This window comes from Dermacentor andersoni, chromosome 7 (assembly GCF_023375885.2).
Source record: "Dermacentor andersoni chromosome 7, qqDerAnde1_hic_scaffold, whole genome shotgun sequence".
Classification (NCBI taxonomy): Eukaryota; Metazoa; Arthropoda; class Arachnida; order Ixodida; family Ixodidae; genus Dermacentor; species Dermacentor andersoni.
The window spans coordinates 82,655,621-82,673,599 of NC_092820.1; the positions used below are offsets into that span (position 1 = coordinate 82,655,621).

General features: G+C 41.4%; 1 protein-coding gene across 2 annotated transcripts in view; it reads right to left on the reverse strand.

The window, feature by feature from the left end:
* Positions 1-657: 657 nt before the first annotated feature.
* LOC126534201 (regulator of G-protein signaling 7-like) overlaps positions 658-17,979 on the reverse strand; it is a 95,519-nt gene continuing 78,197 nt past the window's right edge. For both annotated transcript variants that reach the window (XM_050181461.3, XM_050181462.3), the window contains one exon: positions 658-9,192. Coding sequence is in view for 1 of the 2 variants with exons in the window: in XM_050181462.3 (XP_050037419.1) it covers positions 9,142-9,192 (51 nt within the window). In the remaining variant the exon portion in view is untranslated. The remainder of the gene's footprint in view (positions 9,193-17,979) is intronic.

Below are 17,979 nucleotides of genomic sequence, written 5' to 3' on the forward strand. Positions count from 1 at the left end.
GCCGTCATTTGGAAAATGACCAGTTTTGCCATTGGTTGGGCAAATGTGCAGTGCAAAGAAGCGCATTTGAGTATCAGGAAAGTGGTCTATTGTATTAAGAAAACGAATTTGTAATCCCAGTATTTCATTAGACTGGACTGTTGGTTGCTAACAAGCAAATAGACTATTGTACCTCCATATTATTAAATTATGGAGTTTTACATGCCAAAACCGCCATCTAATCATGCGGCACGCCGTAGTGGGCGACTCTGCAAACCTGGACCTCGTGGGGTTCTTTAACGTGCACTTAAATGGGCATTTTACCGTTTCGACCCCATCAAAATGTGGCCGCCGTGGATGGGATTCGATCCCGCGACCTCGTTTTCTCCATATAATATCACTCATTAGAGTATTAGTTGTCGATAAGCTTATATCTTGCTACTAGTCTCTTCTTTCGGAATTTCTGCCAGGGATCGCATCTTCCATATTTTAAAGTAAGTTTAAATGCATTTTCGGAAACAACCTGTATGTGACCAAAGTGCTAAGCGGTAGCACAGTGCTGAAATTGTTCTCACCTTTTCAGAGTAGTTTTCACCTTGCCAAACCTTTGGTAGACATTGTGTGTGGTGCCAGAATGTATGCTCCTACTCTATGCTTAAGAAGAAACGCACAGCAAGATAGAGTTAACAAACTTGTTTTAATTAACACGTATGTTACACACTAGTCCGTTCTCATAGGAAATCAAGAACACATACGCAGTCAAAAGGCAGTTTACAAACACTTCCTCTTAATTACATATATATTTCTTCTCCCTTTTCTGCTAAGGCCTGGTAAACTATGGTTTTTTTAGGTATGCATATATGTGTTTTTTTAATGTATGTACATTTATGTATATACGTTAACTATAAGGGTGCCAAGCTTAGAAAGCAGAAATGTGAAAGGAAATAAAATTAATGAAAGCGGCCAATCTAACCTTTTTCATGTATCACCATGCAAAAAATTTCAGTTCAAGACAGACTGTAACATTCATCAGTCACAATTTTATCACTGCGCATAACAAACACTCGGTCATTGAAACTGCAATGCAAATGGAATTGGTGCACGCATTTTGCTGAGTACCATATGCTGACAAAACAGTACGTAGCGTCAAGTATTGCATTTCTTAAGTTCGTGGAAAGCGTACACATGCACACTGATCAGAAACTAGGAGACAACACACAATTTAGACGCATGACGAAAGTGATTTAAATCAACGTCAATATGCAAAATAAAGACACAACCACATCGTGGCTTGATACCAGCACGGAAAATTGGTGAAGAATCAAGCATCACTGAGAAAAAGTACATCCAATGCACAATGAATATGTTAGAACAGTGAAACAAAGTGGAATGTTTAATTAAAGGAGGTCGGCATAAGTTCATATTTATAGGCAGTGCAGCAGTAAAACAAACACCTCGTTCATTTTGGCCTGTCTGCCATCTATGTTCAGATCCCATCTCCGACTAGACAGTGTTTTCCTGTCCTTCATTCAAAACTTGAGACGGTGATCGAGCTCATTCCTGGAGCCAAAGGGGCCTATTCAACTGTTCTATAAAACAAGAAAAAATAGCAATAAATGTGCGAAAACATAACACTTCCAATTTTTTGGTCCTGCACACTCGTATGCATCTACAAACATGAAATCATGAATAACTGTCAAAACAGATCAGGCTGTGACTTCGTGTAAGATTAAGGTCACGACTATATGCAGCCCAGACCACTGACTATGTTGTGGGAACAAAATACCTGCCAAGACATAGCAGAGAACTTATAAAAATGAGTGGATAGCAGTTATAAATATGTTTCCGGAGTACTTAACATTTAAACAAAACCTGTAAATATATCTGGCCTCCTGAACAACAATAAAGAAAAGGAAAGTAAAAAACTGCCGTTTCACAGTAACTTGCTGGAGTTCTTGGTGCTCAAGTAAATGACTAGACGCATCACAGGCAAGCTGTAGTATCGACATAGCGAACGCCAAGTTCGAGCCCTAGCGATAAAAGATAAACTCAATTAAGCAAAATGTGATTCTTTGGAACACAAGACTAAACTTAACAAAAGCCAGTTCAAACACAGGCAAGCTAGAACTCGCACAGTATGAGCTAGTTCTTGTAAACACAGCCGGACTAAATATACTGTTTAAACCAATGGTTTGTTTGTTACTAGTTGATTACTATAACCAATATAGTACATCGGTTAGAATTACAACATAGTATGCTGGTCACTAACCAATATACTGTCGTTTAGCATACCAACATAGTATGTTTGTTACTAATCAACATACTATTCTGCTTAATTTACCAACATACTTATGTCGGTCGCTAACTAATATACTATGTTGGTTAGTATTCTCGTTTCACACATTATAGTGTAGTAAAAGCATGAACTTAGTAAAACTGCGTTGACTGTGCATGTAAACACAATACTGGGCCAGCAGACTGACACAGTGCTAAAACACACACACAAAAGAAAAAGACTGGATACAATTCCTGCTTTCAGAGATGCTTTTTCTTTTAAACGTCCTGGCGTTCACCACTTTTTCGTCTCCTCACACCAATAAGATGTGTTTGGCCACCCTGCTCGCAGTTGATGCTCAAAAACGGCTTGCAGTGGGTAAATTCTATTTTCTGGGTTCCTCATGTCATGTCAGCTACTGATATGCACGCGTCGTTCTATGTACAGGATTATGCTAGTCCTAAAACATACTTCTGCATCAGATTTTTTTTTTCTTTGTCTCACGTGAACTGCTCTTCATCACTATGTCGGAAGAAGTAAGAAGCCAAGCCAAAGGAAGGAAAAAAAAACTGCTCCGGTGCATCATATGTGAGTATGCGCATTATCACCTGGATGTCACAAGGACTGCAGACAGCAAGAAATCTCTGCTACGTCACAGCGAAGTGAACAAGTTCGCAGTCGCTGCGCCAACTCACGGTTGTCACCAGAGGTTCCACATCACCACGGGACGAAACTGTGCACACAAGAAAGCTAGAACGTGCTGCGACAACTTGGAGGCGCGCTGTGAAAAGTACGCGGTTTTTTTTTTTCTTCTTCACAAAACACGGGCGGAAGGGTGTGACCAAACACAACGGGCTAGGGAGATGTGCGTGATGATCACGGTGTGCCCTGGAGAAAGGAAAGAGCCTGTCAGTCAACAAGTCTAACAAGCTGCTTCGCAGTAGCGATATTACACCTAAATAAGCTTGCCTTTAACCCGCTGGCGATTCCAAAAACCCCTTGGGTAGTCGCTATAGAAGGATGATTGGCCCCCCATTTATGAGCCTGTGCATAAAACAGCAGACAAAGTTTGCCCACAAGCATGGCGTCAAATTAGCTTGCTATCTGAGGACCAGAATCCAACTCATTAGCATTGGCAAGCTACCTCCTTATTGCAGCTTTCTGCCATACACGGCTAAATACCAAGAAGAAAAAAAAGGGGGGCGAAAAGACATAAGTTACTGAGTTCACGCTAACATGAGTGCACTTTATTGTAGTCGTACTACCGCCTGCTGGATAGTGATGCAATTTGATGGGGCCCGATAAAATCAATTTGGTCCATCATTAGATTCAAGGCCAAGATGCACCATGCAGCCAGGTACAGTCAACCGCAAAAGTTTACGGGACGCAGGATCTGCCAAGAACCTGAATGCTCGTGAAGCGCGGTCACACAGCCTCGAAGTAAATGTTCCGGCATGTAGTAACCTTCGCCACAGACACAGCGATTCATTAAATACAAAGTGTCGTGCCTTAATAGTGCAGGAATTCACATTTGAAGGGGAAACCGCATCCCGTAAACTTTTGCTGTTGACCGTACATGTACACATTAACACGTGTTCACTTAAGGAGCAACATGTCACTGTTCCTCTCGGGAGGCTTTCCGTGAGTGGCTTGCTAGAGAATTTTCAGTCCCCAGTTCAAGGCACCATGGGAACATTAAGGTATATCAATGTAACTAGATTGCAATGTTCGTTGTTTCTGTCTAGTTCATTTAGCACACAGCTTAAAAAATCAGCTTCTAGTCAACACTTTCTGCGCGTTATTCAGCCTGCTCCATTTCTAATTTTGTGTATATTATTTAATGAGTAAATTAATTGCGCTTTAACTATAAGCCGAGACACACCCAGCCTCTTCACGGACATGCCCAGAGTATTTGCAGATTTGTAAGTTGTAGCTTCTTATTTGTTTCTTCTATGAAGACCATTTAAACAGGATAACTATAGGAGCAGATGACAGAACAGATCCAGACAGCTTAATGCAAGACAGTTAATATTGGTTTCACCTGTTTCCTTGATTTGTGCACGATTTCAATAAATTTACAAATTTTCACTACAACACTTTTTTGGGACTATGCTTGCTGTCGACATCGAAGCACTGCAGAACTATCCATATTTTCCTCGTGTGTTTTGTTAAATAAAACTAAGAAAGAGTCCTAGTCTGATGCGGCTTTGCCACCACTTGATTTGTAAGCTCTGGCGTTCTTTTTGTTTATGGAGTCACAAAAGATTAAGTTTAAGCTGGATCAGTCAAATTGGTGATCTGGGTGAGTTGGTTATGCATTGCGAAATGGTTTTCGTGCTAGAAGACGTGTGTCCTGTACTCCCCCCTCCCTTTTTTGTCTGCGTCTTGTAGTGCAAAAACCATTTTGTAAGCTAGGTCACTAAGAATATGACTGTGGAATACCACATGCCTCACCATGAGCAGACTGACGACACCGAGAAAGAACTAAGGACAAGTAGCAATGCTGCCTTGACATTCTAGCATCAGACTTGCATGACTTCAGGTTTTGACAGTGCCTGCGTGATTGTCAACAAAAAGATATGCTACCAGACCTGTCAACCTAAGAACATAAAGAATACTACAGTTACAGCCAAGAAACAATAAAATTAGGTAAAGACAAATGCTTTTGCTACTAAAGATGTTGACTGTTCATTGAAGCTTTACAGGCTTTGCTCTGTAGGGATGCTGACAATAGAAACTCTTCTTCATATATTCACAGCCAGATATGCGTGAAAAATGTTTATTAAATGTATTCATGAAGAATCTGCGTAATGGTGGCCGAAATTTTGGTTGCCATTATATGATAGTTCTGTAAGTTAGTGTCACTATTGCACGGTTAGGTCTGTACCACCAGTGGCTCCTAAAAACCAGGCTATAAATAATCGTTCAGCGACTGTATTTGTATTCTTTCAGAATAAGTTTTGCCCTAAGCTAGGCACAAGCAAGAAAGTTGGTAAATTATTGCTGCCAATACAACAATTATAATCAAGCTATAAAAACCTGAAATTTTTTTATACGATAGTAAAAGTTGGCAAATATGCACTACGGTCGAATGTAAGCAAGGATCCAGACAGATAACTTACAGCAAATTCTTCTGCATAAAAATGGCTCAAATAGAGTAAAATGAGGGAAAATCCTTTTTTTCGATGTAGTGGTGGCAAACAAAAGCTCTGATAGCAGGACAAAAACGCGATAAACAGGTGCTTCTCGGATCTGATCTAATCATGGCATCCTAATAAAAAACAGTTGCACAAAAATGACCTTAGTGTGGGGACAAGTTTCAAGGTGCGACCTCTCGCATAAATGGTGCCTTGGGTTTCTTTTCAAGGAGCGGGAAAGGGGGGGGGGGCTGCATGGATGCAGGCCCTGCAGGCCCCCCCCTCTTCAAGGGGGGGGGCCTTAAAGTCTGCTGTTCCATGCATGGAACAGCAGACCTTCAAGTCCGCAGTGCAGCTAACTATGCAATTCAGTGCTGTCCAAACTACTCAACACAATTTACCTCTCTTACAACCGCGCCATGAGTCTCTTGCAATGGCAGATGGCCTAGCAAACCAATCACTGAGCAAGAACACAGTACATTTCAAATTCAATTTCAAGGCAGATTCCAAGATACACTGGTAGAGATGGTCGACAATAACATTCAACAACTTCTGGGCCTGCATAGCTCATAGAGCATGCATTCCATTTCAAATATATTCTGTCTTTACCTACACTGAAGAGAATCAACGGATCCAGTTAGTCTGCACGGAAAACCGAAAACTAAAGCCAAGTGGAACCAAGGAGGACCTATTAGGTTAGCAACACGAAACCATTTGATCTCGTTAGACTGGAGCTCTCTGGCTGGTGCGCAAAACAAAATGAACAGAATGATTAAAATTGGAGTAGACTGTTGAATTGCACCCATCCACCATAGTTGGTTGTACGAAACAGCCTTTTTTTAGGAGGGGGAGATCTCCAACAGGTGATGTAGCACGCTGTAATGATAACTTCCTGTGTTTCGATATATTTTGATTGGCTTATGTCCCAGTGACATCCTAAGTGGTAAAAACAGGCCCACGCTAATTCAATGTTCATCCTACGCACTAAATAAAGGGCAGCGTACCAGAAGCCGCAGTGCAGTATGACGTGCTCTCGTCTGACTGAATTCTAGGTGTTGATATTGATTCAAGAAGTCTGCTACGATGCATGTTTACGGGCAGTTACGATGAGAAGGAGCTGCGGTGGTGCTCCTTTTATGCTGCTGTCCGTCGACTTAGCAGTGGAGTCAGCTACTCGAGTCTTTATTGGTGCAACGTAAGCTTAAGGTATCTGGAAGCTTTCAATAACTGCAGATTGGATACTAACTATTACAGCACTTCGGTTCCTAGCACATTAACAAACACATCCCATTTGAGTTGTCACAACTGTTCTCCTCGTTGGGTTGTGTCGCACTTGAGAGTGAGCTGCACAGGCGCCGTTCAGGTGATCGACACACGCCGGTACAGCATGCACGCAGTGCGACGGACGTTTTCTGCATGAGTTGACAACTTGTAAATGCCACCCCTGAAACAACCTGTCCATGAGGGTGGAAGATCACAGCATGAATACTCCCAGTTTCTCCATTACAACTGTGACCCTTGCCGAAATTGCATCCGCTAGTGTGCTCGCGGATGTCGAAGCAATACAGTCGACTTTTTCTAATTCAAACCCGTAAGAACTATCCATTTTTGTTGGAGTTATTGAAAGTTGGAATAATTTTAAGTTGAATTAAAAGATGTTCCAAATGTGGAGCTCTGATATGAACATGTAAGCACAAAAACGCAATTTTATGCCTCCTAAATGAAATCATGTGCAGACATTAAAGGGGTCCTGAAAGACTTTTTGAATGTAGCAAGAAAACATTTCCGATCTGTAGACGAGGCTCCTGTGGACGTGTGAGCTAAATATTATTTCGCTACATGCAGCAGAAAATTGACAGCCTTGTGTCAAGAACAGTAAAACATTGCTTGCTCTCTCCTTCACAATGTTGTCAGCAGCTACGTCGCAAGCAGCCCAGCTGCCAACCAACCGGTATTAGTGGGTTTCGTGATCACGAGTACCTTCTCAGCAATACTATTATTGCTAATGTTGAGTTAAATACGTGAAACATATGTATGTCTGTGATCTCAAAACGACAAAGCAAGCACTTCATCTTTGCACGTCCGCTCTACCCACAACAGATGCGCATAGCTGCATTTGCTGTGTGTGGCCTCAGAGATCACACCGACGTGCCGCGTAGTGTAGATGCCATGGCCACCATAGGGTGCCGCAACGAGCCTTTTTATCGGCGAGACTATGCTGATTGGTATTTGCAGGCAAAGTAGATTAGGGTGCCAGAGCACCTATCACGCGTCGAGAGAGTGACACACATGCTTGACTTGGAAGTAGTATTGTAAATAAGAAGAAAAAAAGAACTAAATGAAGATGTCCAAATTTAGGGCAGGGCTTGCCCGCTTGCCGAATCTCCTCTGTGTAGCTTCCAGCACATTAGTGGAGACGAAAGAAGAGAGAACCCGCACATCGGTGCAATAACTACATCCAACTCCACTTGAAGGATTTGAAAAATGTTTGTGGCAGGAGATTCATGAGGTAATCGGCAAAAGATTCATCCCTTAATAGTGGAGCCATTCTACAATTAGTTAGAAAACTGTTTCAGAGCCCCTTTAATAGATTACATTGAAAAAGAAGACAAAAAGGAGGCAGTCCCCACAGATGCACATTCCGTATGTCAGAGCTGCAGGGAAGCAACTGTGTCAGTGGAGCCATCTCATAGTGAAGTCTGTTACCGTACACAGCAGCCTGAACGCCAAACATGAGCATGTTTTCGTTACTGATGCATTATGAATGCCCTCCTGTCGGCTGTCTATGACCCCACTGCCCTGTTGCTCTGGGAGGCTTGAAAGTTTGAGCTGCCAGAATTAAAAACAAATATTAATAATGAAAGAAGCTTAATTTGCATTGAAAACGTAGTAGGCCAAACAAAATCATTATTTTTCTTTGAACAAACTAGAATTTTGGGTTATCCGAGTTTGTATTACCCCAAGCCGACTGTACTTGCTTTTATGCAGACAGCAATCCAACAGTGATGACATTTGCATTGTATGCACAGATGAGGCTATCCATGGGGAATGACTTTTGCACAATGCATGCCTCGCGAGTTGTGGCCATCGAATGGAATGCCTGCCCATCAAACCTATCACACATATTGCCGGTAACGCTTGCAGGCTCCTCTGGCAACACTTTGTCACCGTCCGCATTACGGACGCGCACAGGGGAAACTCAGGACACGGAGCAGCAGTAGAAAACTACACAAGAGAGAGGGACAGAGACGTCGATAAGGAGAATCAAGGAGCAATTGTGGCTTCACCTTTCCCGAGGGAACGCAAACGAAAAGCAACGTCCCGCACAATGGACACCCTCGGCGTGCATCACCGTTGCGTTGTGGTCAATGCGTCCGGAAGCGTGGCACACTGGATGACTGGTCAACAGCCTTCTCCTGTCCGACGGCGTTTACGGTTTCGAGAGTCCTTCTTTGCTGGCGACATGGGGCCACCACCCACTACGAAGATGGGGACTGTGGCAGACCCATTTGGTTTCCTCTTCGAAGTGGTATTGGTGGCAAGAAGTAGAAGAAGAAAAATAAGAAGAGTTCGGTTCGTCATGGCCGTTGCTGATGGCATGTCTCCGCACACAGTGTCGTTGACGGCCTGACCTTACAGCAGTTGGGGGTCTAACTTGTGGTGGTTTTTGCTGTTGGCTGGTGGCGGTTGTTCGTCGGGAGCAGAACGGCGCGGAGCAAGCAGACAAGGGGCGTTGGCTCGTTTTTCCTCTCACGATCCTATACTAAGACTGGGCAGCTTGGGTATGAACAGTCTACTTTGCTGCGAGACAGAAAAGGTGGGGCATGGGGGGGAAAGGGGTATTGAAAAGAGAATGTAAGTTTGTGCACAGATGACAAACAGGCGGCGCGAGTATCACATGACATACCGACTTGGTTGCTATTGCCCCAGTTTTTGTCGTACTGGGTGTTTTGCCATACAGCACTGTATCCCAGCCCAATCACAATGCGGACATTGTGGCTAGAAATTGAACTTATGATGTGTGTGGCAACAGAACCCCACAGCCAGTGTCAGCATCAGACAATAACACGAGCCAAAAGAGTGCACAAATAGCCCCTGTGCTTCAGGAACAGACATCAAACATTTTTGGCCAGCATCATGACTAAGAATGCATTCTCGATCGATCACTTCTGAGGGTATGACTTCCAGTACATGCATACCGATTGGCTGAGCCAGAGGAAGTGGGCGTGATGAGAAGAATGACACACCTCCTGCCATGAGAATCACTTTCAAAGAGCGTCACTGGGAAATTGCATCACAAAGTGACGCGATTTCCAACATCTTGTCACGTGAAAGTGAAATCTTTAAAAGTGTTCAATTGAGAACATAATCACTGGCACTTCAGCGGGTGCTGCTCCAGGCTGTGCGTTTTCTTTTCAACCGCACAGCTTGCGGCTTCTCCAACTAAAAGCCAGTGTGTGCAGAACTTGCATCATGGGTGTGAACACAAGCAGCGCACGTGTCAAGCAACACATGCACTTATACAGCTAGTGCAGAACAGCACAGCTTCAACAATGCAAGCGCAACAGCTGTGCATATGTGTGCAGCATAAACAGTGCTGGTGTGGGTGCGAGTGCACAAGAAAGTACAAGCTAGTGGTGCACACTGCTGCCATTTCTGGCATGCTAGTCAAAAAAAAAAGAAACTACATGGTCGACACGCACACAAACACAAATAAACATTTGTGATACTTTAGCCTGACCAATAAATTTTGTGCATTGTGTGACATTTTACCAAGTGATGCTGCGCAGCTGAATCTCACTGAAAATAAACTTTCGTCTATCTAAAGACAGCAAAGCCTGCAGCCAAAGCGGTTAACACTGTTGGGTGCAAACTATATTAAGCTATAAGATTCTACTGTTTTATCCACGACCAAGCAGTTTCAATTTGCATTGGAATTATCACCATGCATGAAGTTATGCAAACCTGGCCACCATGAGTCAGGTATACTAGGCAGTGTTCTAAGGTAGAGAAGCCAATAAGCAACGATAAAACTACGCATTCCCTAGGCAGGGCTTATGCGGATTACTTCATTAGCGCATAACATTTTATGTTTAAAGAAAAGAAAGAAGTGAGCATGCGTATACATTATTGCTTACCAAGGGTAACACAACTACTAGAGTAGTGCATATATTGAATTCAGTGGTGCAGCGACCCTGTCGTTTTTTTATATAGCTAGAGCAGTGAATAAAGTTATAGAGCCAGCTAAACATTTGTGCGCACAAGTGTTATGTCAAAGGCTATGTTAAACTTGCTTCCTAAGCAAGCAATTGCTTATCCGTTTCTGTACTAGGAAAACTAGGTGAGAAGTGTAAATCAGCTGGCCCGCAAACACCTTGAGAGGGTGTGTTGTCAGTTACTGCACCAACAAAAATGTCTGAACATTTAAAAAAAAAGACGCACCATGTGAGTACATCTGCCCAATGTGCCATGCAGAAAAAATAAAGAAAAGAACAGATATGTGCCAGTGTGGTGCAAGTGCAAGATAACGCAGGCGGTGAACATGTACTGGTGCCACAACAGGGTGCAAAAGTGTGCAAGGCAGTGTCAAATGCTAAGTGACCGAGACAAACACTTGCGCTTAGATCTTCGCCTTCATCAGCAGAGGTGCCAATGTCAGCACTGAGCTTAGCAAATTGGACTACATTAAAGTACGACTCCTAAATTGTAATTCCGTTCTGGAAGCCTCTGAAGAATAAAGTTTCGACGTTCCAAAAGGATGTCGTGACAAATGGTACTATTTCGAGCATTCGTTTGCATATTCTAACACTGCTGACACTTTACCATATGAACAGTAATAAACTTATTAACTGTAATAAGCGTATAAGCTGGGCTTGGTGACATCAAGGTACCACAGGCATCCATGAAAGCTAATGTAACACATAATGTTAACCTCATTAATTGGGTAACCACAGAAAACTTCACTGCAGAGGCATCTAAGCTTTTAGATTTACAGTTAAAAGCACAGCTCTGATCTTTCTTGCTATAGAACACCAATGGTATGTTTGGGGCACAATGGCAAACTTTACTAGTGCACAAAGTTTACTTCTGAAACAGTGTAGTAAGAAAACCACGGTCCATGCAGCAGCCCATACTCAACATGAACTTGTTTTGAGCACAGAGCCATTTATCAAAGGTGCCAAACAGCTCAAGGCTGCCAACCTATGGTGGCTAGGACAAATTTGACCAGTGTGACAAATCCCACTTATGGTACTTATAATGAATGTGATGAGGCCAACCTGTGACATTTAGGAGAAATCTTATGAAACCAACTCATGGTACTCAAGACAAATGTGATGAAACCAACTTATGATTTCTAAGACAGATGCAACAAACCTCACTCTTGACACCTAGGACAGATATGATAAATCCAACTCATGACCTCTAGGAGAAATGTGACGAACACCACATATGGCACCTAGGATAAATCTAGGTGCCATATGTCACCGTCACATATGTCACCATATGTGACGGTGTAGCACACCGTATAGCCGCTTGGTGTGCTACAGTCAATTGGGCCGCCGGGTTCTATGGGAGTGTCCTCTCTTTAAAAGTCTTTCCTTTCTCTATGGTTTGGGCTTCGGGCTCTTGCAGTCTTCAGCCTGCCGCCACTGTGGTGGATGAATTTGGCAAGTTACATGATGCTAATGCGGTGTAGTATCTGCCAAGCCATTGCATTTAACATCTTTCAGCATCTACAAAAATAGTGAACCAGCTGTTGACAAAAAAAGAAAAAGAAAACAGTAATCTCAGCATGAAAAATTCGTTACCAAAAGAAGACAACAGATGTTCCTGAAGAATGTATTCAACAGGGGAAAAAAGGACCGAGCATTTAAGTGGAAACAAAATCTGAAGTAAGCTGGATGAATTTTGGGAAAGTGAAAACCTAAAATGCTGAACCCTACCTACAGCTTTCTATCAGCACTTCACTTCCCTTATTAGTGCAATCACTGAATGACGTTGGCGCTATAATGACTAGCTTCAAAGTTTCTAAGCATCTTAGATAGAGCAGTTCACAAATATTTTATCAGTAACGAAGTAATATAGGATGCACATTTAGGATGTATATTTTTGGCCAGCGGTCATAGGAATTGGGCATCTACTAAGAATCTTCTCTCCACTACAGACTGGTGCTGTCAAACAAGTGGTTCCTGCCGTGCAGCATTCTACCATGCGCAGCTACACTCGTGCTTGCACGTGCCACCCTGCTACGTTTTCGCCTGTGCCCAACTGTGCCTGCTGCTACGTCGCTACCAGAAGATTGACATCGCCTTCGCTATCGTCACCTTGTGCGGCCTTTAGCGTTCTGTTGTTTGCATGTGCTGCATTTCTGCCCTAGGACACCACTACGCCTGCATTAACTGCGTCGTAGGGTATATAAGGGAACCGCCAACACACCCAGACACTTCTTGGGCAGCGGTCATAGGAATTGGGCATCTACTAAGAATCTGTTCTCTACGCTACAGGTTGGTTTAAATACTTTCATACTATTATTTTCGTCCATGTTGCATACTCACCTGCGGCTGCTGCCCATAAGTGTTGCCTTGTGGTTTTGCTTGCTAAGCAATATGCCTACTAATACCGAACTGGCCAAGAAAATTGAGCACCTCGAGTCCCTGCTTCATGCTAAACTGGATAACCTTGTTGATGAACCTGTGTCTAAAATTTCCAAAAAGCTAGAAGATCAGGTTCTTGGTAATCTTGGTTCACTTGTTGACAGTGTGCGTTTCATGAGTGACCAATATGATTCAGTATGCTCGTTTGTTTATGAACTGGTCAATTCAACTAAAACACTGGGGGCCAAAAACGAACAGCTATCCAAGAGGATTGCAGATATAGAGCAATACAGCAGGCTGAATAATGTCGAAATCAAAGGCGTCCCTTGTACACAAGGCGAGGATTGTGCAGTTATATTGAAAACCATTGGAGAATTGTCATATCAAGGCCCGTAAGTCTGATATCGCCCGTAAGGCCCGTAAAGGTCTTTAGGATAAATGTGGAATCTGAGCTTCGCGTATTCACTCGATGCTGATTTCTGCAATTTATCTTTCCTGTTGTATAATCTTTGTTTTATACTGTCATGGCACAGCTTTCACCTGGGGAAACAAAATCGTTGCTCTCATTTTGCCTATTTGTTACTGCACATCAACGTCCATAGTTTGTGCAAAAACCATGACAGCATTGCTTCCTTCTTTGAATCGCACTGTCATTCTTTTTCATTTATGTGTGTCACTAAAACATGGTTAGGTTCTTGTGATGGCAATCTGTATGGTTTTCGCTCGTATAATTCAGAATATTGTCACTGTGATTCTGGTCGCTACGGCAGTTCAGCTATATTTATATTGTCTGAAATTAAGTACAAGCGTATGTTTGACTTGTGTTTAAATGTTTTGAACTGTGAAACTGTGTGGATTAAGGCTAACGTTTCCCCTCTTTGCAATCTTAATAATTTGATAATTGCATGCATTTACCATTCCCCATCTTCATCTATCCTGGATTTTCTACGTAATCTTGCTGCAGTACTCAATATAATCTCTGCTGAAAACAAGAAAGTTGTGCTGGTTGGTGACATCAATACTGATTTATTGGACACATATAACAGCACAATAGCATATAGTGATTGCTTTCTTGGTTTCGGGCTTGAGTCCCTAATTTCATCCCCTACATGATTTTCACCCACTGGTACTGTTCTTGACGACGCTTTAAGCGATATCACACCAACACCATGTGCAGGAGTCATTGATGTGCTTATCAATGATCATCTTCCCATAGTTGTAACTCTTGCCGCAAAACTACCTCACTATAACACATGCCATTTGACTTATAGCTTAAATCAGGACAACTTTATCAATACAATTCATGGCACTGACTGGACTTCCATTGGTGATTTGCATGATCCTGAAAAAGCACTAGAGAATTTCCGTTCCTTGTTTCTTAAAGCAGTGTATGCAAACACTAAAACTGCCAATTGCAAGAAAATATTAAAATTTCTCTTTAATACCTGGTTAGCAAATGGTTTGTTAACTAGTATGCAAAAGAAAGATAATCTATATAAGAAAACTAAAAAACAGCCATTCTAAAACTTAGGTATAAAAAATACAGTAATTTGTTGAATAACCTTCTAAAAAAATCTAAACAACTTTATTATGAAAAAGAATTTTGTAAGACAAAAAATAACCCCATGAAAAAATGGAAACTTTTCAATGACTTTGAATAGACCACAAGTTAGTAGAATAATTGATAAAACAAATTATAAACAACAAATCTACACTCAGGCATCCAACATTGATAACTCGTTTGGTGATTACTTCAATGAGATATACAATTATAGGTCTGTAACTTCATTGTATCCTCTTACACATTGTAACCATTCACTTTTTCTCTTTCCTGTCCCCCCTGATAAAGTGTGTTCTACAATCCTAAATCTAAAAAACTCTAGCATCAGGCTAGATAATATTTCTGCTTATCACTTAAAGCTCACTGCTTCACATATTGCAGAAGTATTAAGTAATATAATTAATCTCATTTTTAAATGTGGTACCTTTCCGAGCACACTTAAGAAGGCCAAGGTAATCCCAGTGCATAAAAAAGGTGACATTACAGAGGTCCTAAACTATCGACCTATCTCTATTCTGTCCTTGATTAGCAAAATTATTGAAAAATTATTTTTGAAATGTATTAACAAGTACCTTGACAAATTTAAGTTGCTAAAGCCTTGCCAATTTGGTTTCCATGCAGGTAGTTCAACCAATTTAGCTTTACAATCATTAAACGATTTCTTAGTCTTCCATCGACAACGACGATTTCGTCGGTTCTGTATTTCTTTATTTGACTAAAGCCTTTGACACCGTTAATTGTAATATTTTGTTTACTAAACTAGAGTCATTAGATATACGTAACTGGTGCACCTTTACCTTTTTTTTAAAATTACTTACTTTATCACAAACAGTCAGTCTGCATACGTGACGTTTACTCAGATGTTAAGGTCATTAAGCAATGGGCCTCTATTGTTTTCTATCTAAATTAATTGATTGCATTATTCTTCCTAAAGTTGTCCTTTACGCTGATGATACCGCCATTTTCATGTCGCCTAAATTGTTAACGATGCTAATCACTAAGCTGAACAATGACCTGACCAAAGTTATTCAATGGTGTTTTTTAAACAACCTAATTTTGAACCCACTTAAAACTCAGTTCATGATTTTTAAAACATCTTAAAAAGTTATCCCTTATCTACCGCTAGTATCCACAGGCCATCATTTAATCCCAGTGGCTGATTGTGTAACTTTCCTTTGCATAAAATTAGGCCCTAACTTGAAGTTTAATAATCGTATTGCTTACGCTAAAAGAAAAGGTGATTTTGGTATAAGAGCTCTCATAATATCTCAACCATTTTTTTTTCTGTTCATACCTTATTGTCTTTATACTTTGTCTTCATACATAGTCGCAACACATATGGCATTACTTCCATACAGCACACTCAGAACCAGGCCATTCACATTATTACCAACAGTTCTTGTACTCTAATGCTTCTCCGCCTCCTCCAGGCTAACTTCATTCTTCCTATATCTCGCTTGTTTAAATTTCATTTACTTATCACTCTATTTAAATTACTTAACAAACAGCTTGCGTGTCAATTAACAGACTCTAGGTTGCTCACAAATACCAACAGCACTAGGTTTGCCCATTATCACAACTTTCTGTTACCCAGTTGCAACACAAATGACTTCCTTCTTCTCGGCGATTAAATTGTGGAATGACCTACCCTATGCTCTTAAATCATCAACATCTTTGCATGCATTCAAAGATGAACTTAAAAATTCCATTTTGTATAACTAGTCCCGATTAATTTACTTTGTATATAAAGTGTGTTTCATTTGTTAAATAGATTTACACAATTTAGATTGATAATGTGAAATTTTTTTTATTTTACATGTATAACGCCTTGTACAAAAATTGAATGTATTCCTTATCACTACTTCGTTAACTTTTTATTTACTTGTAGATTGCATAATTTTACATTGCTGTATTAATTAATTATTTTGTACCAATCTTCTATTTAACTAAAGGTCCTGCTGCAGTCTTTTGACTTTGGGACCCTCGCCAGTATACTACTAACAACTAACGGTCAGAGAGAACTTTGCGTCCAAGTCGTAATTGCCATTTGCTGTTCTTGGTGAACATTCCCACTCACTGCCAGGGTTTTTCTCAAGCGACTTGGACAGTTTTTGTTTAGCAGGACTGTCCAAATTTACAGAATCCCAAGATTTCAAGCTGCATCTCCATGTCAAGCCCCACTGTTTCCAGCCTCACCAGTGCGCTTTGCATAAATCCATACTTCTAAATATTATTAGGGGATGAAGGGCAAAGTAAGCGCAAGTACATCTGTTAAATACATAACTGAAAACATCATAAAAAGTTTGGGTAACCAGGACAATCTGTAATTTCCGGTAGATCCAACATGAATTCTGGACAATTCAGGGCAACAAAGTTGCTTAAAGCTAGGACCAAGCAAATTCCCAGTGACAACAATGACATCCTGTGGATCTCTTATGGACATCCACGGCGCCAGAACCTGGATATGTTGAATACGTCCTGCAGACATCCCTCACATGACCATTTGGCCGCACTTTCCGTGTCCTGTGAACTTCCCTTGCATGTCCGGGAGGGACATTATGGGGATATGCTGTGTACATTTTACGGACATATGCCAGGGCCTTATGCACAGTGTTTATTATAATGTCAATTACGGTCGCAGCACACGCTGTGTGACAGATGCAACAGGCAGAGCGTCCACGCTTCAAGAACAGATACGTTTTATGCACATGTTACACTCACGCACGTTTGCGGAAGAACAACATACTCCTCATTCTTCTAGTCCTTCCACCAAGCACAAGTGCCCTATTGAACTAATTTCAAAGTAAATTGCGCCAGAAAATTCGTAGAGTACAACGTACACACAAGTTCCAGACATCATAATTTGAACAAGTGAGAGAACGTAATTCTTTTACAAGGAAACTTAAAGACAAAGCCTCAATTGGAGGACAAATATTCACACGTATATCAAAAAGGGTCCATGTAGGATAACCTTGGGACATTCATGGTAAAATGTTTGAAACAGGTCTATGTGCAATATCCCTGGGGCATCTGTAATAGGATATCCGAAACTCGACGTCCAGCAGATGTCCTATTTGTATTCAAGATGGTGCATGGTGACTGGGACGTGATGATTTGGATGTCCCATGGACGAATTGTTTTTCACTGAATTGGTAGATGTTGCCAGTAAATGACACTATCATCGGTACACTCTTCAAAATTGGGACATGTCTCAAAAATCTCGACTTATTGAAATGACACAAAGGTCTTCTCGGGGAGAAAAAGAAGTATGCAAAAAGACAGCCCAATGACAAGGAAAGCAACGGGCGTATACAATGCCCTGTATGCCCTTTGGTGTCTTACGCATTTCATGACATCACTGGACACAAATATCCACAAAGGTGTTTAGCTCAGAGGATTCAGATTTAGAGAGTTGACGTTAAAGGAACTCTC